Below are 22779 nucleotides of genomic sequence, written 5' to 3'. Positions count from 1 at the left end.
TGCAAGAAATTGAGAAACAAACATCATAGAAACACACACCTTTTTGCTCAATAACATGACTTCCCATACTTATAATAATATATAATTAAAAAGTTACCTGACAGTCTTTGAGGGCAGTTTGTACAGATGTGAGGTCTTCAATCCGGTGTTTTCTCTTCAGTCTCTCTTCTTGTGTTGACATCCAGGACTTAAGCACTTGAATGCTACTCTCATACTCCAGCCACATGACCAGCAGGCTCTCCAAGAACTGAATCTGTCAGTAGGTAAGATCATTGCTATTTAATCAGTATTCATTCTTTTCATTTAATTTGAGGAGTTTTGTTATTGATGGCTTTCTTCATACCCGTTCATTGATGCGTCCTTGAAGGATCTGCCAGCGCCGGTTCATTGCTCCAAGTCTTTCAGCAAAGTCCGTCTTATCGCTACGTTTGACCTCCCCCTCCTGCCCACTGAGCTGCAGCACAGACTGGTTCACAAAGTCCACCGTCAGCTGTTTGCACGTTAGATCAACTCTGAAGCCCTGCATGGAAAAAATACATTAATTCATTCATTCATGTTTTTCATTGATGCTACAGGGAAAAACCTGCAATAAGCTCCTATGGCAGGAGACCAAGGGAGAGTGAAGGGGATTGAACCAAAAAACTGATGGTTCTTCCTCGTTCACTCATAATGAACACTCAAAATGGTACCTTGTATTTCTGCAGGTAGTCTTGAATCACATTTGAACCAACTGCACTCTTGAGATTTTCCTCATCTTCTTCAATAACATTCTCCATCAGTGAGATCCAGTTGAACAGCTCAGAAATGGCATGACGCGAGGCGAGTTTCTCCATCTGAATCTGAAATTAAAAATCCAATGTGCACTCAGTAATTATCTGTACAAAATCAGAAATACCTGCGACACCTACGTGGTTATCTTTTATACTATACTTTTTTCATATACGTTTTTTCCACGTATTTATGCAGGACGTGTCTTTACCTGGTGCAGTTTCTCCTGGACCACTGGGATCCGTGTGAGCAGCTCAGTCCACTGTGTGTCTATGCGGCCCAGCTCAGACCTCAGAACCACCGTGTCGACCTTCTTCAGTCTCAGCAGCTGGTTTCCCTCTGACACCACAGAGCTCTTCAGGCTCGACTTACCCTCCACCTCTTTGGAAAACTCCTACAACAGAATGAAGCAGATGATAGTTGGTCCAGAATTTGTGAAGATGATGTGGCAATGCAATCCTCCATTCTCAGTCTTTGTATATGTTTAGAATGATTTTTGGTTATTCCATTCAGGGCAGTTCTGACTGAAATTATAGTGAACAATTTACATATTGATTTTGCCCAAGTTTTAGGCAAGATGTCCATGCATGAAAGGAAAGCGCTTATACAGTATAGACAGCTATTCTCTGTTGCATACAAGTTGTGGATGGGAAATCTGTTCTGACAAAAAACATGTGATTGATTTTATGTTTTTATGCGCATAGTCCATACTCCACAGTTATCAAATAAATCAAGTAAATCTACCAGAAAAGCCGTCAGATGGTCCCTGACGGTCTCCAGCTCCTGAGGCACTAACACGGCCTGAGTGTTCCAGAACTCCAGCCGCTCCAGCGCCGACTGCAGCCACTCGCTCAGCTCTGCACACTCCCGCTGGTACCTACAACACAAATAAACTTCAGTTAAAAGACCCGTTTTATTCCTTCTAGTTTAGATAAATGCCCTTTGTGATGTACAATGTAAAACCAGATTTATGAGAAAATTAGACTCAAGATGTAAGAGATATCACCTATGTGCATTTTAAAAGGCATTTTGTAAAGTGATAATCATCCAGGAGCCACAGCAAGGGACACTTTATATGTCCAATCAGGCGCACGCGATGAGAACCATGTAGAGACAACTTTCCAAAAGAGTTATTTGTTCGTCATGGTGCAATGTTGGAATGAGAAAATGAAACAAGTAGGTGGTGATGGTAGGGGGTTTGAGGAGAACAATGTGACAATCCCAATCCAAACTGTTTGTGTGGCATTGAGAGGCAGGGCAATCGGTTCAAACTAAAACATATCCATCACGCATGATTCAAAATCGTGTACAGCAAGAGATTTATAAAGCTGTAGTTACACTTGAACACACTACACATAATGAACAGGAGTTTTTGTATTCATTGTATTGAAACGGAATTGGTTTGTCCATAGTAAATCAAAACTATGGCTTCCAATTCCACACAAAGTGTGCCAGTATAGCAGCACAACACTTGAAATACCTATTGATACCACAACATATTGATAAGGGCCAAATTGTAAAACAAAAATGTGTCTGACCTGCTCCAGTGTTTGAGCGTTGACTCCAGTCGCTGCAGCTCCTTGTTGACCTTTGTGGTGTTGTTGATCCAGTGCTCTCCTAACAGAGACAGCTGATTCTCCAGGCCAGGACAGCACACCGACTGTAGCAAGTGTTTCCCCTCGTCCAAAACCTGGTGCAGTCTGTGCTGGTGCTCTGTCAGTCTGCCCTTTAAACCCTGCAGAAACCAAAGGACCATTAGAGGCACACAAGCTGCATTTTTTAAATAGAAGCAGAACAAACATGAGGTGAATCCATTGTACATGACAAGACTTACAAACGACAATCTCAGAAAACCTCTTGTACCTGATACAGTGAGATCCTCTCTACCAGCTTGTCCTCAGTCTCCTCGACCAGTCCAACTGTGGGCATACTTTCCTCAACAGCCTCCAGATGTCGATTCAGATACTGGTAATCATGCATCAAGCGACACCAGGTCTAGAAAATAACAGATTATAGAATTAATTTAAGGTCAAATAACATAATAACATTTATGTTTATCTTACCTCGTGTATACACTCCAGCTCTACTCCTTTACTGTGAGCTTTTTTGAGAATGCCTTGAGCCTGGGCCATTGTCTCCTCTAAAGCCTGGCTCTCTTTAGGAAGCATCAGGGAGATTATCTTTCTGAAGTATGTTTCTGTTAAAATCATATGTGTCTCCAAACCCTGGAAAAACTCCTGGAAAAAGAAAAAAAAACAATTGAAATGCAGTGCAGGCAAGTACATCGAGAGTGTAATAAATAACACAAATGTTGGTATTTGTAAGTGTACCCAACATAGATTTTAATGCGTATCATTGATTATGGTCAAATACAGGATACATTTGAATATTAGCTATTATATATGTGATTTAAATGCCTCGAAGGAAAAAGACAACAATGAACAAAGACCAGCAGAATAGTAGGTTGTAAAATGGTTGAAATGTTAAATAATCAATGAGGAAAAACAATGTATATATGTTTTAGTATTTACAGTTGATCCAACCTTATGCTTGTCCAGGTGACTCTGTACTTCCTCCACGGAGCTGGCGATGATCCTGTGGTCGGCGGCCATCTTGTCTTTGGCGGTGTCCACGAGGTCGGCCAGGTCCTGAAGAGCTCGATCGAACTGTTCCTTCAGCGCCATGTTCTGATTCAGACCACTCCTCCGACAACCAACAGTCATCACCAGCTCCTCGTATGAGTCCTGAACAGTGCAAAGAACGTACACATAACATATCACTTTGTTAGTTCTACGGGTTATAGTATAGCAATATCAAGCAATGGTACAACAATTTAAATCAACCTAAAATTAAATGAAAACTAGTTAAAGACGTTCCTTACTGTCAAAAGAACAATTGTTTTCATAAGATAATGCTATAAAAATGCACCATCATCTAAATCAGCTTTTTAATATGTACTCTTATTGCAAAAAACTGTATAATGTTGTTTTTTTCTTTCATTACCTGGAGTTTTAATAGTTTGTTGGTGGAAATTTGATCAGCCTGTAAAGATGCGCCTCTGGTTTTGAGCTCTGTGATGCTCTGTTCAAAGTCTCTCAGGTTCTCCTCTGCATTGGCAATAACCTGATAGAAACACCAAAGTCAGTTGCTTTTACATCCTTGAAAGACACTTTAGATTCAAATTTAGATCATTTCATTACCTCGAGTTGTTTGGAGGCTGGTTTATCCATGACTCCTGCTAAGGCTTGTAGAATCTGGCACTTGGTCTCGATAAAGGTTGTGTGGAAAAGCTGCAACTCAGTCTAAGTAAAAAAACAACAACAACATCATTGTACAATTCAAATATGGATTATGGCATTAAAAAACAATACTGCAAATACTCAACTATATCCTTGTTTAATCCTTACTAAATGAGCTCTGTAACAGTATAATAGCTAAAAGTGCAATTATGATAATTGCATGTTAAATAAAGTATGTCTTATATATGCCTAATTTATTTAATTCTAATATATTTTGAATCATATCCATCCGGTGTAAAGATTGTAAATCTGCCCCTAGGCTTCACTTCAGGAGAAGCCTAGGGGCAGATTTGACAAGCCTGAAATGGGTATGAGAGAGGGGAGGACATGTAGCATTTGTCGTAGCCAGGATTCAAACTCACAACGCTGCGACCGGCTGCACTTGGAGGTCTGTTAACCACTCGACCACCGAGCAGCCCACATGCAATTTTTATATCTTATTACCATGCTATTATGGTGACCTTTAAACATTTAACTTGAAAGGATTAGCGTTACCTGGAAAGCAGTGAGATCCTGTGCTCTGGTTCTCATTTGGTCACAGCGCTGCCCCAGAGCGGAGCCCAGAGTCCCCAGTCTTTCTTTGAGACAGTCCAGGTTGTCCTCCAGCAGAACGCGGTCCTCCTGCCTCAGACTGGATGACCCGACTAACAACGACCTACTGAGCTTCACATCCTCCCTCACATGCATCACGTCACTTTCCAGGGTCTGTGGAGGAAAGGGAAATAAGATCGGTACAGGGCTCAGATTAAGGATTTTCAATTTTCAAATTATAGCGGTGCTGCTAAACAATCCATTATTTTTTTGAAATTTGTATAGCAATTTCATAATTGCATAGCAAAACACAAAAGTGACTAACAATCAATATTTTCCATTGACATAACACGATTATTTATTTAAAATGTATTTGTAAACATTGTATTTAAAAAAAACTCAACAAATTAACTTTTAAACACTTTTTAAACATTTTTTCTTTAAATAAAACAGAAAACTTGCAAATAAAATTAGTTGTTGTACAAATTAATCAACACAAAATCATATGGCCTTATTTACAACTTTCTTCCATATCATCATCAATCAGATGACTATTTGCAGGAGTCTCATTTACATATTCATTGTCATTACACTCACAAAAAATATGTATTAAGCTTCTGATGGAAAAATGAAGGTTGCTGTGGCGTCCATCATGGTGTATTTTATGTGTTATTCAAATTGTACCGCTCTATTTGACGTTCCATTCCATTTTTCGTTTTGCTATTTGATGACGGTCCCTAAGTACTCTCGTCTCTGCTCCGGCTGCACATTTGATGACGGTCCCTAAGCACACGTCTCGGCTCCGGCTGCGCATTCGGATCAGTGTAATTCACTGCGCCCAAAATACGCATGTGATTGTTAAAAACGAGGTTGTGTCACTTGGCAGTGTAAATATGAATATTTGGCTGTGTATGATCTGCAAAGACTTTTGTGTTTAGGAGCTATTGACCTCGGAAGTCTGAATCTGACGCAAACTTTAGCGCACGTGGCTCCTCCCACTTTCAGACTCGATCTGAGCAGCAGCGGGACTCGTCATGTCAACACAGCGTCCTACATGTGTCATGCCGTTATTGACGATCGATTGACGAGTGATCAGTACTTTTAGGGGCTTTGGTTTTACAATTGAACACGCATTTCTGTATCGCAAAAGCTGCGATACAAAAGCACTTTTTTTATGACGAATGTATCGCATTTGAGAGAAATTGCGTCGCATTTTGCGATGCGATACCGCTTATTCTGAATCCTGCGGTATATAAGTGATGATGTATAACTTATGCATTCACCTGTTCAAAATATAAAATCAAATTATTAAACTGTGTATGTGTAACTAAACCATTACATGTTACACATTTTGGCATGTCACTTTACCTCTTGTTTTTGAAGTTGTGTTTCTGCTTTTTCGGCCATCAGCATAGAATCAGAGAAGATGTTGTTCTCCACACCATCGAGCCACGAGGATGTAGAGGCCACGGCCGTGTAAAGCTGCTGCTCCATCTGTGCTACCTGGACCTCTCCAATTCCAGGCTGAAAACAGTGTAACGATTCGACTTCAATACAATACAAGTTGCGACGAACAGAAAGAACAGTAATTTACCTGAACCGTCATATCTTCCAATGTTTGTCTGAAACTGTCGTAGAGAGTTTTCAGAGATGATTTGTCAGCTTGAGTTTGTCCTTTAAACAATGGACCAGACGTAGTCACCCGAGTTCGAGCATACATCTAGAAGCAAACATTACATGCAGTTGGTTAAGACATCAAAATGCTCAACATTAATAATGCCGTAACGGTGTCAATTCATCATCGCTATCACATAAAAAAAATGTCAATGTATTTCTGTGTATTGCTTTGTACCGGTTGTTTCTGGTCCTGCTCCAAAGTTCTTTGCAGCAGCTGCAGTTTAGTTTTTAACTCCAGTTTCAGACTTTCCCATCTCTGTCTCATGTGCTCACGGGCGATCTGGGCTTCCTTCTCAACCAAAACCTCCGGTGAAAAAGGTTCTGCCAGTCTGAAAAAATGTATCAAATGAAAAAATCTCCTGATCTGACAGTATGGTTGTAATATTATGTAAAATGTAACCTACACAGCACTACTGGGAGAGGCCTGTCGAATGAGAATCTCTTCCCCTCGACTGGCCACAGACTGGAGCAGCTTCTTCTGTTCTGCCAACTGCTCTTCGAGTTCCTGTAATAAAAAGGCACAGAATAAGTGAACAATAAATATTTCCTGATATTGCTATAAAAAACTATATTTTCTTTTAGATCTTAGCAGTCTAATACCTTCTGCCTTTGTAGTGTGTCCTGGTGTTGTTGTGATCGAGTGGTCCGGGCCTGGGCCAGCCAGTCCTGCACACTGGGGCTTTGAGAGAGGCTCGAGTCTGACCCACTGTCCTCCTGCTCCTGCAGCGAGCCCTAAGGCAACAAAAGATGGGAGTATTTACATATGGCCTAGAGGAAAGCATTATCATAGTGTCCTTACCTGAATGTTGTTCTGCTTGTCCTGTAGCATCTTCTGCAGCTCCAGCAGCCCGCCCTTCACTGTACTCAGTTTTCGGGTCAGTCTCTCGGCCTCCTCCCTGGTCTCGGTGCGCCCCTCCATCAGAAGACTGTCACTGTGCATTGCCAGCTCGGACAGCGCCCTCACCTTCTCCTCAATCTCCAGCAGCATGTTCTGGAGGAGCAGGAGCAGAGACGCCAGGTCAAACATGGCTGCTCTGCACACCTAGCCCCAAACACAGCCCTTAGGACAGTAGCTCTCCCTGCCCCGTGGACAGGGAAAGCTGGCTTTTAGTCTTCATCTTTGGCCAAGCTCTGCAGCGTCGCCTTCTGTGCAGCCTAATACAACTAATCCTAAACAATCTATCTCCAGCAACATTGTCAAAACAATTCAGCCAAAGAGGATTTCTAATGTCAACCTCCACTGCTATCTACCTTGACCAAATAGTTTGCCCATAGCTTCAGCCAGCCATCTATAGCTTGCTAGTTGCAGAAGCTAACTACACCTCTCTAGGATTCCCCTACTTGGATATTCTAGCAGCTTTGAAAACACCAATCCGAGCAGCACTATCTGTTAATCTTCAGGAAGCCACCACCCCTGAGCTGCAGCCCCGTGCTAACATGCACCTCGCACTCATACATTTGCATAATCTTCTTAAGAGCGGTGGTTCAGACCGTTAGCCCCAGCCATCTGAATTTACCTTCTTACAGCACTAAGGCTTTTGTTTATCCTCTGTTAGATTTAGGCTCCATATGTGAGAAGGAAAATACAAAGAATATTTCTGACATGACAACTAATTTAGTAAACAATGACACAAAAAGAAAAAATAATAATAAATATGTGTTTTGTATATGTGTTTTTGGCTTAGAAAAGATCATAAGTGTAAATTCTCTGGCTGGGAAGATGTAGAAAGTTTGCTTAATAACAGTAATGTAAGGACTAGTGATTAGTTACAGTTTTAGTAGTACATAATAAGTAGTTATTATAGCAGTGGTAGTAATTGAAGTAACACATTTAGCAGAAGTAAAAGACACTACAGTACTTTTACATAATCTTTAATAATGACTTGTTTGTAAAGCAAAGGGCCCCTGCACGTTTTCATAATGGGGGAGCTCTTACCTGACAGTCTGTGAGCAAGGGCTCCATCTCCTCCTCCTCTGAAGGCGTGAGCTCCAGCAGGGACTCAGTGGTGATGCGGGCCGTGTTCAGCCAGTGCTCCAGCTCCTCCGCCTCATTCAGATATCGGTGAATGGCCTGTTCCTGTCGCTGACCCTCCAAACGGTCACTAACACACTCCTGGGACAAGAAAGTGAGTAATCATTGTGTAGGGCAGCACATAATAACCGTTTAACTGTACATTACATTTCAAAACAAAGGGGTCCATACAGAACAGACACAATTAGCTAAAAATCACTTATTCACCAACTGTTTGTTAACAAATGAGTGTTGTCCCTAACAAAAATGGATATCACGATATTTTGTGGGGATATCATGATAACAATAACTTTTTTATTTGTCAGAATACAAAAACATAGCAAAACATATATTTTAAAAGTAGTTTAATTCTACTGTTTATATGGTACCTCCATCTGCTGTTGTTTCCCAGACGCCTTCATGTGGATCGTGGCCATCCGCTCGGCTAACACAGACAGAGACGACTGCATGGCTAGTTGGTCGGCCATTTCTGAGTCCACAGTGTCTGACACAAGATCCTCTGTGAAGTTCAGCTGCAGCCTGTCGATTTCATCCTGAGCAGTCTGGATTTCCCTAATGACATCCTGCAAGCCAAACAATAAATTAGTTAATATATATTCTTTTGTACAGTGGCAAATGTATTTAAAAACACACAAATCTATTTAAAAAATGTAAAAATAAAAAAAGTCTAAAAGCTTCCTTGATTTAAAATATCACGCTCTAACACTTCAAAGAAAGATCATTTATTCAGGACTTGTAAACATCTTAACTTCAATTATAATAGCATTATTGTCCATAATAAACTAATACATAAATTAATTGTGTTAATTAACCACCTGATGGTCCCTTATGTGGCTGTCAGGGCTGATATCTGTCTCTAGTGGTTCGCTCAGTTTATTTTCCAGAGTCTCCATTTTGGAGGAGATTGACTGGAGCGAGCCCTGATAATGCTGCTGCTTCTCCAGGGCTTCATACAGGGACCTCTGCTTCTCACTGATCTGAAAGATGGGTGTGAATACAAAACGTGATTGCAACAGCATACAGTATTTAACAGGAATAACACTTCTGTGATCTAAATAAAATAATTAAAAAGCACTATATTTTGCCAATTGAAAAAATGAAATCCAATATTATTGAATCAATTTATGAAATATTTCATATTCTACAACAATTGTATGTGATATTTAATGCAATTTGATCTAATAATCGACTTACCACATTCTTCAAACTCTCCCACGATCGCTGCAGGTCGTCCAGGTGAGCCACAGAGTCAAATGTCGGGTCATACAACTCTTGAATAGGAACTCTTATGAGTGTTCCTCTTCCCATCTAATTTTAAAACACATACAGCAAAATATCATGAATTTATGTTGAGTCACATCATTTAGTCCATTAAGAGAGCCTGCAAACGAGTTTGCTTGCACTACAGGATTGAAAGTAAAAAGAGAAAAGGCAGATTTACCTGGGAGACAGTGGGCTCGGAGTGTGAGACAGGAGAAGGGGAGCGACAAACAGGAGGTGAAGAGATCTCGCTGTTAGTGCCCTCTTCTCCGGGCTCCTCAGTGACAGGAGACAGGAGCGTGTGACACCGGCCAGCGGTCATCTGGCAAACCACAAGCAGAGAGCATGCAAATCACAGCACACACATGCAATTAAAAAGAGACCTTTGACCTTTAACCAGATTAGTGCAAAGGTGTTTTAGTATTCAATCACTTCTCCTATTCACATCACCCAAAAAAAGACAATTTGTATGGAAAATATAGTAATACATTACAACTATTGAATGTAGTGATCACATTAGCAGTGTAGAAAAGTTGGTATGTATAAATGTTCTTACCGTAACCGTTTGTGCGGACAGTTTGTTTTTGTCAGCGTCCAACTCCTCCGGCAGCCCCTCCACATCAGTCACGGTCAGTAACATAGTGGCATGCTTGGCCTTCACCGCCAACATCTTGCATTTGGAGTTAAGCGATGCAATCTGCTCTTGGTAACCTTTAATCCGCTGCGCTAGTTCCTAACGTGTTTTAATTGAATGCAAAAATACGCACACATTTTTAAATAAAAACAAGAGACACCAAACAACTGCACTTAAATATGACCTACCTCGTGGTGTAGGATCTGAGCCTGCAGCTCCTGGATGTTGCTTGAAGGAATGGGTCTGTCCTGAATGGTGCGATGCGCTTCTTCTATGAGCCCCTGTAGGTCTCTCATCTCCTGTTCATACTGTTCATATTGCACCACTGCCTCCTGTTTAAGAACACAACAAATAATACAACATAAATATAGGGGATATTAAGCATTTTCCTAAAGATTGGAATTGAATATTGGAAAATAGGTGAAGTATATACTGCATTCCAGTGACATCAGGTTGAAATTGTAGTGCCCTCTACTGTACCTGGAGTATATTGCACTGTTGTATGGCCACATGCTGCAGCTGGCTGGCCTCTTGCTGCAGCCTCAGAGCAGTGCGGCAGATGGCCAGGTTGGGCATCACCTCCTCTGGGACTCTAAGAGCGCTCTGACACAGCTGAACGGCCTGCACCTGCTGCTTAAAGCCCTCCATATCGGCCAAAAGACGCTGCACAAGTTAGATAAGTTAAGTAGTATGCAAATTATATATATGTAAAAAATCTTAAAATGTCTTTGTTTGGGCACTCACTTGTCTCTGAGCAAGTTGTTCTTTGAGGCTCTGGCGGGCCAGATCTGGTGAAGTCAATGTGGCCTGAACTTGCTCCAAAGCAACATGTAGAGCTTTAACTTCATATTCTAAGGCTTCCATACTCTGAAAAATCAAATATTAAATACATAAATCAGAATTCTCATGAGCTACATTGCAACATACAACAAAATAACTTTACCAGAAGACTACACTAGTGATCCACACATACACTTCCCATCTGATCTGATATGGTTTATGATGAAGAATTGTATAATAACAGATTGCACATTGTATATGAGTTGAAAAAAGATAATGTCTAGTTTAGAAAGTGAGTTCAGATGTGAATGGGTTGTACATGATTACCTTCTGTGCGTCCTCCAGGCTTTGCAGGCGTATCTTGATGCTCTGCTGCAGCTCTTCAGAGTGTCGGCTGAGCTCACACACCTGCTGGCTCATGGACTCCACCTGCAGCACCTCAGACAGAAGATCCACTTTCTCCGCCATCGACTCAAGGTCTCCATGAAGCTCTCGGGACTCGCGAAGGACAGACTGACAAAACGCAAGGTTGAAATGTAAACATTATTAGCTATTTTGAGGCTGCATTTCTTTTCCCTCTATGATCTGGACACTGTAACAATATTAATACAGACATAATTTGAGTTCACAACACTATTCTTTGACTTGTAAAATTATGGCATTACCTGGTACATGCGTATTTGCTCTTGAAGATGCACAGATGAGTTCCAGATGATGTTGGCTCTCACTAGGCTCCTGGCTCTCTCAGACCACCTCACAATGAAGTCCAGCATCTCATTGTATTCATCTAAGTAGCACACAGCCTAAGGGAAGAAAAAATAGTTACACACAAGTATTAAAAAAAATGGTTTGAATAGGAAGCAGAAGTGGAAATATAAACCTTTTTGAGCCAGTTGTTTCTACAGTCGGCCAGTCTGGACGTGTGGTGGTGCATCTCTGAGAGTTTACTGATGGCGTCACTGAGTTGTTTGGCTAAAAATGGGTTTCTGCGACTGAAATCCTGAACTGCAGCATCCAGTTCAGCCAGAGTCCGACCACATGAGTCCAGGTCCTCTACCAGGCACTACAACGCAATAAGAGCAATTCAGGCAATAAGCAACAAGTAGATTTTGTCTTCAGAGTTAGGTTAAATTAAGCAAATATGAGCCAAATAATAGAAAATAAATAAAATTACATATAATCCATCCATCCATCCATCCATTTTCTACCGCTACATATTATTTATGAACACAAACCTTTACTTCCTCTTTGGCATGATCCACATCTGGAGACTTTTCTTTAAATTTTGTTGAAACTGCTTTAAGTTTCTCAGAGATGTCGTGGATCCTGGAACTGAAGTTTTCTTTGACTTCTCTGGTTTTCTGTATCTCTCGCTCTTTGGAAAGGACCTAAAAATGGAAAATGTACAAAAGTTTCGGGTTACAAAATAAATCCATCATCTGCACATATATAAAATTAAGCATGTGACACTGTACCTGGTCTTCAATAGCTCCTAAGGCCAAGGAAACTTCAGCTAGCTGCATAGAGATCTCAGAGGGGAGTATGGTGTAGAGATCCAGGTACTTGCTCTGTTGCTGTTCCGCTAGCTTATCCACATTCTGGCAATAATTGATTACATCCCCATGCACAATCTAAAACAAAAAGCCCCACTTGGTATTTACGGTTACATAATACTTTGTTGTATTTTGGGGCAGTGTACCTCAAGTTCCTGCAGTAAGGCATCAAGATCTGGTGTTGGATTTAGCAGTAGCTCTCTAGTTTCTTGAATCCACATCTTTACGACACTCAGCTCCTTCTCCACCTCCTCTCTGTCTCTGAGCTCCTGTGCGGCCTGAGCTCGCTTGGTGCGGGACAGTGTGAGGAGGCTGTTGAAGACAAAAGATTATTAAAGCGCTCGTCGTTGCATGGAACAAGAAAAGGTTCACTATGTGTTTTTTTTTAGCAATAGAAACGCTTGAAATTGAATAATTGCAAGATAAATACATTGTGCACCAAAATAATATGAAGTACCTCTCCATTTGTTCTTGCACCGCCCTGATCTCTCGCAGACTGGGCAGTTCATCCTGTTCACTTGTCGGAGAGGGCACTTCCATGTCGTGTAAAAGACTCAGAGCATATTGCCTCAGAAGCATCAGTGAGGACAGCTCTCTCTCCAAGTCCTGGCTCAACAGCTCGTGTTGGTCCAGCAGCGACAGCAGCGTCGCTTTAGAGGCTTTTTCCACTGCATTGTCAGGGACCCGGCTCTCCAGCTCATCAGCCACTGCTTTTACTTTCACCATCTGTAAATGAACATGTTTATTAATGAAGCACATTCCAGAAGAGACAGAAAGGCAAGTTGGAGAGCAATTAAAGTTCCGTTCAAGTGTTAAAATGCTACATAAGATGCTCATGAATAGACTATTTAGTTGTTGTTTGTCATCTATACCTGTTTGTACTAGCCTGTCTATCACGTATGATCAATTACTCTCAAAATGTCTTTGTCCACGCCTACCTTCTCTCTAAATGTCCACCACTCATGTGCAGTGTCCTCCAGTACTCTCTCCTGTCCCCGGGCCACGCTGCGTAACCGAGTCCATCTCTGCCAAACGGTGGTCATGGAGCGGCTGATGGTGGCTTTACTTGCATCGCTCCCCACTAACTCCAACTGAGAGGCCTGCTCCTCCAACTCACTCAGCTTCTCTTGGAAACCATTCACTAGTGACACAAGGGACTGGAGGAAATAGTAAGAACAATAATTACGACATAAAACTCAAAGTAAGCATTTTTCCAGCAATAAATGACTGCATTTGGCGTCTCTTACCCGGTGGCTACAGAGTTTTTCGTCCGCCTCTTGGCTTGTTGCTGCTTTTGCTGTAGAAAACTCAGTGAGCTTCTTCTCAGCTTCATTCATGAGCTCAATGACGGTCTGTCTGGACTCCTGATAGGAATTCCACTGGACAACACAGCTGCAGATAAATAGGAATAGGAGGGTTAAAGCCAAGGTTACTATTTGTTATGCATTTGTGCTGCTCTAACAGGTAAAATAATTTAATCACGGAAAATGTCATTTGTTTAAAGATTTTGACTGCGAAAGATAATTTAACAGATTATTACTGTCTACAAGTCAATTTATAGTCAAAATGGCTGAAAAATATTAGAAAAAACATTGAGTTGCAAAGGTTTAAGCGAGAATTTCAATTACATTTGTAATTTATGTTTTAAAATCAAGATTCAGTTCACAAATACATTTTAAACACCTCCATATGTAGCATTAGAAAGCACACCAAAACAACTTATTCAAGACAACTGTACGTGCAGAATATACATGCAGAAGATACATTTTTTTGTTATTTGCAAAGGACATTATGTGACTCCAATATGAATGAATCTTGGGAGCAATTAAGTTAAACTATTAAGTATTTACAAAACGAAATCTGACATGTTACATATATGATTCTCACAAGAAACTTTGTGAGAATCAAAAACATTGAGTTGCAATGTTTTAAGCAAGAATTTCAATGACATTTGTAATTTATGTGCTAAAATCAAGATTCAGTTCACAAATACATTTTTAAACACCTCCATATGTAGCATAAGAAAGCACACCAAAATAACTTATTCAAGACAACTATACCTGCAGAACATACATTTGTTTGTTATTTGCAAAGGACATAATGTGACTCCAATGTGAATTAATCTTGGGAGCATTTGAATCATACCTATGCAGGACGTCCTGGTGACACTGCAGCTGATCCCGGACCTCCGCTCCTCTCTGTTTGGCTGACTCGACACTGACCCTGAGCTGCTCCTTGGCTGTGGGGTTCACCAGTGTCTGAAGCTGAGGGAAAAGTGCTTGCAGCTCATCTAAATGTATCAGAAACTCCTGTTCTGTGGCCATGATGTCTTCCTGCTGCCTCAGACACTCCTCGTAGTTCTCCACGTCCACGCCGAGGCTGGCTTGTTGGAGGAAAGACACGGCATCCTCCAGCCACTCACAGGCCGACTGCATCCGGAAGTGGTATTTCTGACACAGCACCAGGGCTTCTTCCAGTGTAATCTGTAAAAATACATTCAACGTACAAATGTAAAAGGTTTCTGTCTATATTTATGTTGAAATCTGTTGAAAGCTAGTTTGATAATGAATGAACAGAGAAATAATCAAAATATGTCCCTGGGTATGTTTTTGAGTAAATTAAATTATTATAACGTGTTTTAAAACTCAAAAGGAGACACTGTATGACACACAAGAACACAATTGGTAGGCTATATCTTACCAATTTGGAGCTGAGTGCCTTTTGCACATCCGCCTGCAGCTTGGCCATCTCCTCCAGGCTTGTATCGAGGTGGTACGGGACCAGCTCATTGGCGCTGATGTATTTCTGTTTCTCCCTTGAGCTCAGAGCTGCCACAATCCTGAGGCGGGACTGCACTTCCTCCTGCATGATCTGCTGCTTCCTGATCTCCTCCTGCACCTTCTCCACTCGCACATCCACGATCACCGCCGTGCTCAACTCATCCCTCACCTGCTGCAACCAATCGAGTGTCTTCTTCATCTCAGTCTCAAAATCTTTACTCTGGACAAACCTGTTCTCACACTCCTCTATCAGCTCACCCACGGCGGACTGTAGGGATCTCAGCTCTTCCTGCCATGAGACAATTTGCTCTTTGGATGCGTCTTGAGCGGCTTGGTCCACACGAGGCGCAAGAGTGTCCATCTGTTCCATAAGCCTTGATAAATGGGAATCTGCGTTGTGCAAACTGCCCGCCAGCGCGTGGTAATTCTTCAGTCTTTCCTCTGCCGATTGCGTTTCAGAGTTTACCCTGACTAGCTGCTCTTTGGTCGCCCTCAATTCAGAATCGACTTGCATTGCCATCGCTTTGTGATCCTCAAACGACTCCAAAGTCTCATCTAAATGCTCCACTTTCTGTTCAACTAGTCGTTTTAAACTATTATACAGACCGACAAGTAGAGTCATCTCCTCTGTGCGCCATGGTTGTCCAGTGCTTCGAAAGCCCTCCTTTTTCTGGTTCAATTCGCTCACAGCTAGACTCAAGCTGCTAAGATCAGCCTGAATCGCTTTGTAATCACTCTGCAAGTTGACTACTTCTTCAGTTTGTAAACCAACAGGCTGAGTGCCAAGGTGATTGTACTGCTCTTCCAGTTCTTTAAGGGCCTTGTGCGTGACATCGATGAAGGAGGCATATTCATTCCTAGTAAAAATAGCTTGTTGGATTTTCTCATGCTTCTCTTTGGCTAATGTTAAAATACTGTTATACTGCTGAGGTAAAGTATTCAGTTTTTCATCCAGGAAACAATGGTCCACCTCGTTCAAAGTGGGCAAAATCTCCTGCCCGGCCCTTTGCACAATTAGCAAAAGATTTTCAAATTCAATTGCCTGTTCAATAACTTGTTCATATTTAAATAATTGTGTTTCCAACTCAGCGTCGCCCACCATTAGATTGATTTCTGGAAAAGTGACAATATCTGCTTGTTTTAACCATTGGCAAATCTTCTCCAAATCTGTCTTGAAATATTTGCGAGATACTAAAACTTTCTCCAGCTCTTGTAGTTTTTGCCCACACCTATGCAGCGTCCGATCGAAAATATTCTGCAGCTCTTGTAGCTTCGTTAGAATTTCATTTTTCTCCTCCTCACTGGCATCCCTCATCAAGTCTCTTCCCTGAGACCATAACGAAGTAAGCTCACTTTGATAAGCTTTGAGGCTGCTTTGAATATTCCTACATGTTCGAATTTGCTTGGCCAAATCTTCGGGTAGCAGAGCGATGTATTCCTCTGCTTGGGCTTTCTTTTCATTCTGCTGGACCCAAGAAATCGACTGGTTGACTGCTAACAAAAATTGTGTCCTCTCTGTGAACGCTTTGCTAAGATGTTTCCGCCTTTGCACTACCTTGACGCTCAAAGACTCCACCACATTTTGGGTGTCGGAAATAAGCTGTTGCAGATTTTGCCGTTCACTTAGACCTAATCTAGCCATCACCCGATCAGCATCAGTCATAGCTTGGTCCAATAAAAGCTGCTTGGCCTCCAGTTCGCTGCATATACTTAAATGGTCAAATAGAAAGCTTTGCGCCAGTTCTGGGGGTGGACTCATTTTCATGGCCTCTGATAGGGCGGGCCGCTGCTCCTCCGCCCAATCCCGAGCCTCTCTCAGACGCGCCTCCACTTGGCTCATGTCCTCCAGTGTCACCATTGAATCCTGTACTTTCTTCTCAATTAAGTTGTGCATTTGCATCCATCGCTGCTCAAAATGGCTGATTTGTTCTTTTACCAGTTCCTTGTCATCTAAATTGAGATTTTGAATGACTTTTTGTTTCTGCTCCTTCAAGTCATCAAGAGTCCCTTTCTGGTCTCCGAGAGTTATTGCAAGTTGACGTAGAACCTCTAGATGTTGAGATGAACTTTCAGCGTCAGTTCTGTACCAAACAGATAAAATTAATCATGATTTTCTACAAACAATACAACTGCATAAAGGTTAAATGTGCACATTTTCTGGTAGAGGGGCCACCAACTTCTTGAATTGAATAAACGCAAGATAGCTAGTTCCAAGCGATACTGTTAAATCTTCCAGGCAAATTAATAACACCAGCAGGAGGAGGACCCTTTTCTAGAAAGTTACATTGGTATGAGGTATGAGGTGACTCTTAAGTACAGGCATTACCTGGCCAGATTGTCCCACTCTCTGGACACCTGTTCGAAGAGCGACTCCACTGCACCGATACACTCGTGGTACTCTTGCGCCCTCTGCAGGTCCGCCTCCCGCTGGATCTGCAGTTTGTTGGCCTGATGACATAACTCCAGCCACGTATCACTCAGGCGGTCTTGATTCGCGTGCTCCTGTGAGCCCTGGCCTCCAGTCAGTCGGCTCACAGTCTCAGACATCCCAGTCAGCGTGCTCTGCTTGGACTGAAGGAGCAGGCTGCAATCCTGTAAAAAATAATAACAGCAGTGAGTTGGATTTTCATACAGTGCGTTTTTTGTAAGTGCCGAGATGTGAGAAATGCAAAATTATGAATGCCACGACTACCTATTCTAATCGAAACATAGAGGAGCTATTGTTTGTACAATGTGTTTGATCTGTCATTTTCAAAAGAAAACTGGTAAACTAAAATGAATATAACGTCATATATACAAAGGTTAAAATAACACAGATGGTGTAACAACAAACAAATGAAGACAGCATGAGCGTACTACCTTGGCTTGTGAGAGCATGTTTTGTGCGATTTTGATCTCCAGTTCGGCAGGTCGTCTTGAAAAGCTGAGCAGCTGCTGCTCCAGGTCCTGGAACAGAGCGTTTAGGTCCTGCTTCTGGTCTCTGATCTGCCGCCACCCTTCAGACAGCTCCTGTGCACTGGACATACGCTCTTCAATCTATAACAACACCATACAAGTCCATGTAAACCTCACAAACACAACTATTTCATTATAACTGAAAAATCATTTGTAAATGTTAGTTAGTTATTTTTTAGCTTTTTTGTTATATAATGCTTGATCGCTTACTGTTAGCTTGACTTGCTGGACCTCTGCAGCCGTCACTCTCACAGCATCATCAGAAAGATCACAGACAGAACAGACAAGCTCCAAATATGTGCTGGCCTGCTCCTGAAGCGCCCTGTAATGTTTCACCTGCCACAAAACAGAGAGTCATGGAACATGAAACACACGTAAGGCCACATAAAACTGCATTACACAAATTCAGAGGAGAATATAAAGAGCATATCAAGTTTTAAAAGTCGTATCAAACATAACATCTATTTAATTGTATTTATTTATATATGTATGTGTATAGCACACCTTTTATTGCAAGAGGGAAAACTGATTCAGATTTACCTGCTTGAGTGCCTCCTGTAGACCAGTTGGGCCCTGATCATTGACCTCAAGCTCTTTTTGGACAGTGGAGAGCCAGGTTTGACACTGCTCCAGAGTGTCCTGGTGGCTCACGTGTTTCTGCAGCTCACGGTCCAGACTTTGGTAAACCTGTAGGACAACATGCAATCCATTCTTACAATATGAACTATTCCTCCATTCTTATTAAAACTATAAAAGTACTTACCCGCTGCGCGGTGCTGCAAATGGCAGAGTAGCTGTCGCCCGTCCCCTGTTGGTGAGCTTGGATTTGTTGACTAACTTTAGCTTGAACTTGACCAGTACAGCTCGCCACAAGATCTTCCCCTTTCTGCTTCAAGCTGCTGAGACGATTCTCAAAACTCGAGATCTCCTCCATTATTGCCTGAAAAATAAGAAAACTAGTTAATGTTTGCAGTAAAGTAAACAGCCATAACAACAGTTTTCAATTTCAACAGGCATTAACTTCTTCAGTAATTTTATCTACAGTAGTATGCATAGATTGGACTCCAAACTCTCTCCAATCCGCAGTTACCTTGTGTCGGGCCAGTTGTTGCGTCGCCATCTCCATACTGCTGGTTTGCATAGAATCAGAGGTGACCAAACGACTGGACATTTGAAGGAGCCCTTTCTCCACTTCCTGCAGCTCGCTGTTGTAGTCCTCATGCTCTTTCACCCAATCCACAAGGTTTTGAACATGTGTCTGAACATTGAGAGAAAATATAAATGATGAAAAAGTACATGTTCATAAATTACTTTAAAAAGAGTACAAACTTTGACAGCCAGACAGAGATCCTGGTGGTCAGTTTGCAATTTGTTCATGTTGTCTCGGATTGTCAGGTCATGAACTAACTCGAGCAGGGCCTCTCCTTTCTCGATCACAGATTTCACAGCTGGTTCATGGGACTGCACTGTTTGCTGGACTGTCTACAAGTATTAAAAATCAAATATAAATACATGAAAGTCACAAAAGCGAAGGTAAAAAATGTAGTAAATACATTTGTGTTGTGTATATTTCCCTTTATATCTAATACTAGTATTAATAAATAACTTAATTTGAGGACTTACTTTGTATTTTGCCAGCTGAGCCTTTTTCTGATAAAGTTCTGCTTTAGGTTCCACAGTTGCTGCTAATAAGTTCTTGGTCTCCAGCACCCATTGCGCCTGTGTTTTATATTTATCCATGAAGTCTTTTGACAGTGATATGCATTTCTCTAAGGAGCTGTGTTCAGTGCGTAAAGCTGATATTAAGTTCTCGAGCTGGGAAAGATGAGCGTCCACTTCCTCTTTCAGCTGCTCAGCTTCAGGCTCCTCCAGGAAAGCCCTGGCACGCTCAGTTTTCTCTCTCATCGTCTTCAGGTAAGTGTGGCCCTGCTCCATGTCGCCCTGAAAAGACTGGAAAAAACAACAATCATTACACTTTGCCATCTTTCTTGTATGTAATTTAATTCAAGATTGCAGAACTTGCGTGTGTATACCTCAAGTTTCTTCATCTTTCTCTCCATGGGAAAGCGGTCGACTACATCAACACTTTTAGCCACAGTATTGAAGTTATCCTGAGCTGTACTGAGCCAGTCTGCAAATGTTGTGACAATGTTTTGTGCTTCTTCAATGCAAGACACTTCTTCTTGTAGCTGCTTGATTGTTTCCTATCAACAAAGAAAAAAAACAAACATAAATTAATTACATAATGCTATAACAATTGAAAGTGTCGATGAAGAACTCGCATTACCAGTAAATGTAGCAGGAGCGCATGGTAGCGCGCTGTGATCTGAGTGGCTCTGGAGGAAATCCTGGAGCTGATGTGTGTCTCATCCAGGACTTGCTGGGCCAAAACACTGAGGCCCTCCATCTCCTCCTGGTAAACAAGGACTTCCTCCTGCCAACTCTGCATAAAGTAATATACAGATGTTATTTAAAAAAACTACAATAATAAACATTGATTCTCATATATATCCATTTATCCATATAGTTCAAGAGCATACTTTTGGACTGCGCCCCCAAAACATTTTTATAACAATAATAGTGTTAAACCAATGATAGTTTAAAGGACTGTAAGGAACATTTGCTTGCAAGTATGAATTGTTATATTTGAAATTTAAAATTACCCCAGGAAGATTTGCTGATGCAGTACACAGCCGATGTTAATGGGTTAATGGGATGAAAGAAACAATAACAACAGTTTTCTACCTTTATGAGCTGAAGTTGTGCGACTTTGGTGGTGCGGTCAGATCGTCTATGTGTCCGCAGCTGTGCTTTGGTTTCCATGCCTTTGAGCCAGCTGTCCAGACACTGGAACTTCTGCTCCATCTGTCTGAGTTTGGCCAGAGCACTGTTAAGTTGAGAGCGGGTTTCGGCCAGTCGGGCCTGGTACAGCCGCCACTCTTGCTGCAGACTCTCCAGGGCTCGGTCCTCAATTTGGGGATGGCCCCAGGGGAGAACCAGCTCCCGACTGACCAACAAAGTGTTCAGCAACGCTTGGCCTTCAGTACAGTGGAGCTGCAGTTCCTGTAGTGATAGCGAGGTTTGTAAGTAACAGTTAATTTATTGTCAATCATTATCATTTCATAAATTCATATAATGCAACTTATACTCTTTGCATTTAGAAGTGCATAGTATATACTTTAATTATAATAGTTCACTGTTATAAAGAGCATTATAAGAAACCAATGTTTTAATGTTCTTTAATCTTGTTTCCCTTAAAATGTGCTTGTTGCATCTTTAAAATAGATTTAAAAAATGTGTGATTTGATCTGCATTTAAAAAATGCTTTCACCACATTAGTTAGATATGTAAAGTAAGTGGTTAATTCATACCTCTGCAATGCAAGTTTAAGAGTTATTACTTGGAACAATAATATGCTGTAATTGTTTTTCAGACCTGTAACTTTTGCAGAGTGTCCTCCAACATGTCCACGTCTCCCTCCAGCTGCATGTAGCACCCGAGCTTCTCCTGCTCCTGCTCCAGCCATTCCTCAAAGGCTTGAAGACCACGCTGGTACTCCTGATGAGCCTTAACCAACTCCTCTGCTTTACCCACTGCTTTCTAGATGAAGAAAACAACAACTTATTCATTAGTTATTACTAACGAATTATGTTGCTGGGCTGGCTACATACCATGGCATTGTCCTTGATTGTGTTGTAGCGCTCTTGTAGATCTTGCAGCTCAAGTTGGGTCACGTAATTCTCAGAAATACTGAGACTCTTTGCCGTGATAGTTTCAAGAAGTGCATTGTGACTCAAGACTTCTTCATACAACAACTGGAAGAGCAGATATTAAATAAAAGGAAGAAAAAAAAACACAATATAAAAAGGTAAGGCAAATTAAAACAAAATAAAAATACTGATTCCTGTACCTTTGTTTTGCTCAAATTTGCGGTTTTGTCTCTCATCTCAGGACAGTGCTTATCAGCAGGGTCTAGGCTCTCCTCCACTCGCTCCATCCATGTCACAAACTGTCGGACGTCCTCCTGGTAACTGGTCCACTGGGACAGAGAGCCCTCCAGCTGACTGTACAATTGTAAGCAAGATAGAGATGTAACCAACGCTGAGACACTAGACAACGGACAATGTAAAACAACTTACAAAATCATGCTTGGATCAAACTTACCTTTTACACTGGATGGAGGCTGACAGTAGGGCGTCCCAGGAGTCTTTCAGCTCCTGTATTTGTTTCTGCACAGCGGGTACCCCATCCGAGGATGTGTTCCTCTGGACTGACTCTCCTCTTGTGATCAGCATCTTTAACTGGATCTCTTTCTCCTGACGAGCCGTTAGCAAAGCCTGACAAATGCATTTAAATATCAATAAACAGTCCACCAGCATAATTATTAGTGACAGCAATAAATGTACACACACGTATTATGAATCAAGAATGAATTTCTTCCCTTGTAACCTTTGCATACGGGTTAAATTAAGTATCTAAATTATATATATTTTTTGCTGATTGACTACAT

General features: G+C 41.5%; 1 protein-coding gene across 1 annotated transcript in view; it reads right to left on the bottom strand.

Moving 5' to 3' along the window:
* syne1b (spectrin repeat containing, nuclear envelope 1b) overlaps positions 1-22779 on the bottom strand; it is a 70793-nt gene that overhangs the window by 17493 nt on the left and 30521 nt on the right. The window contains exons 62-114 of the mRNA XM_072457329.1: positions 22434-22606; positions 22180-22333; positions 21941-22084; positions 21705-21869; positions 21015-21332; positions 20557-20712; positions 20303-20473; positions 19893-20219; positions 19599-19751; positions 19360-19527; positions 19033-19209; positions 18810-18956; positions 18480-18605; positions 18174-18350; positions 17641-17906; positions 15235-17395; positions 14680-15017; positions 13782-13926; positions 13473-13691; positions 12992-13260; positions 12681-12846; positions 12457-12612; positions 12217-12369; positions 11862-12044; positions 11647-11784; positions 11309-11494; positions 10946-11068; positions 10682-10864; positions 10390-10533; positions 10124-10300; positions 9749-9889; positions 9502-9615; positions 9123-9284; positions 8676-8870; positions 8212-8388; positions 7075-7266; positions 6876-7007; positions 6680-6780; positions 6451-6604; positions 6193-6318; positions 5967-6122; positions 4563-4772; positions 3969-4070; positions 3772-3891; positions 3312-3512; positions 2832-3005; positions 2632-2763; positions 2307-2503; positions 1513-1645; positions 980-1162; positions 690-839; positions 344-520; positions 98-253 (exon numbers count right to left, since the gene is read on the bottom strand). Of these exons, the coding sequence (XP_072313430.1) occupies positions 98-253; positions 344-520; positions 690-839; positions 980-1162; positions 1513-1645; positions 2307-2503; positions 2632-2763; positions 2832-3005; positions 3312-3512; positions 3772-3891; positions 3969-4070; positions 4563-4772; positions 5967-6122; positions 6193-6318; positions 6451-6604; positions 6680-6780; positions 6876-7007; positions 7075-7266; positions 8212-8388; positions 8676-8870; positions 9123-9284; positions 9502-9615; positions 9749-9889; positions 10124-10300; positions 10390-10533; positions 10682-10864; positions 10946-11068; positions 11309-11494; positions 11647-11784; positions 11862-12044; positions 12217-12369; positions 12457-12612; positions 12681-12846; positions 12992-13260; positions 13473-13691; positions 13782-13926; positions 14680-15017; positions 15235-17395; positions 17641-17906; positions 18174-18350; positions 18480-18605; positions 18810-18956; positions 19033-19209; positions 19360-19527; positions 19599-19751; positions 19893-20219; positions 20303-20473; positions 20557-20712; positions 21015-21332; positions 21705-21869; positions 21941-22084; positions 22180-22333; positions 22434-22606 (11148 nt within the window). The remainder of the gene's footprint in view (positions 1-97; positions 254-343; positions 521-689; positions 840-979; positions 1163-1512; positions 1646-2306; positions 2504-2631; positions 2764-2831; positions 3006-3311; positions 3513-3771; positions 3892-3968; positions 4071-4562; positions 4773-5966; positions 6123-6192; positions 6319-6450; positions 6605-6679; positions 6781-6875; positions 7008-7074; positions 7267-8211; positions 8389-8675; positions 8871-9122; positions 9285-9501; positions 9616-9748; positions 9890-10123; positions 10301-10389; positions 10534-10681; positions 10865-10945; positions 11069-11308; positions 11495-11646; positions 11785-11861; positions 12045-12216; positions 12370-12456; positions 12613-12680; positions 12847-12991; positions 13261-13472; positions 13692-13781; positions 13927-14679; positions 15018-15234; positions 17396-17640; positions 17907-18173; positions 18351-18479; positions 18606-18809; positions 18957-19032; positions 19210-19359; positions 19528-19598; positions 19752-19892; positions 20220-20302; positions 20474-20556; positions 20713-21014; positions 21333-21704; positions 21870-21940; positions 22085-22179; positions 22334-22433; positions 22607-22779) is intronic.

The sequence above is a fragment of the Eucyclogobius newberryi genome, unplaced genomic scaffold, assembly GCF_026437365.1.
Source record: "Eucyclogobius newberryi isolate DKJ021-1_F unplaced genomic scaffold, fEucNew1.0.hap1 SCAF_21, whole genome shotgun sequence".
Lineage (NCBI taxonomy): Eukaryota > Metazoa > Chordata > Actinopteri > Gobiiformes > Gobiidae > Eucyclogobius > Eucyclogobius newberryi.
This window is presented reverse-complemented; position numbering and strand designations above follow the sequence as displayed.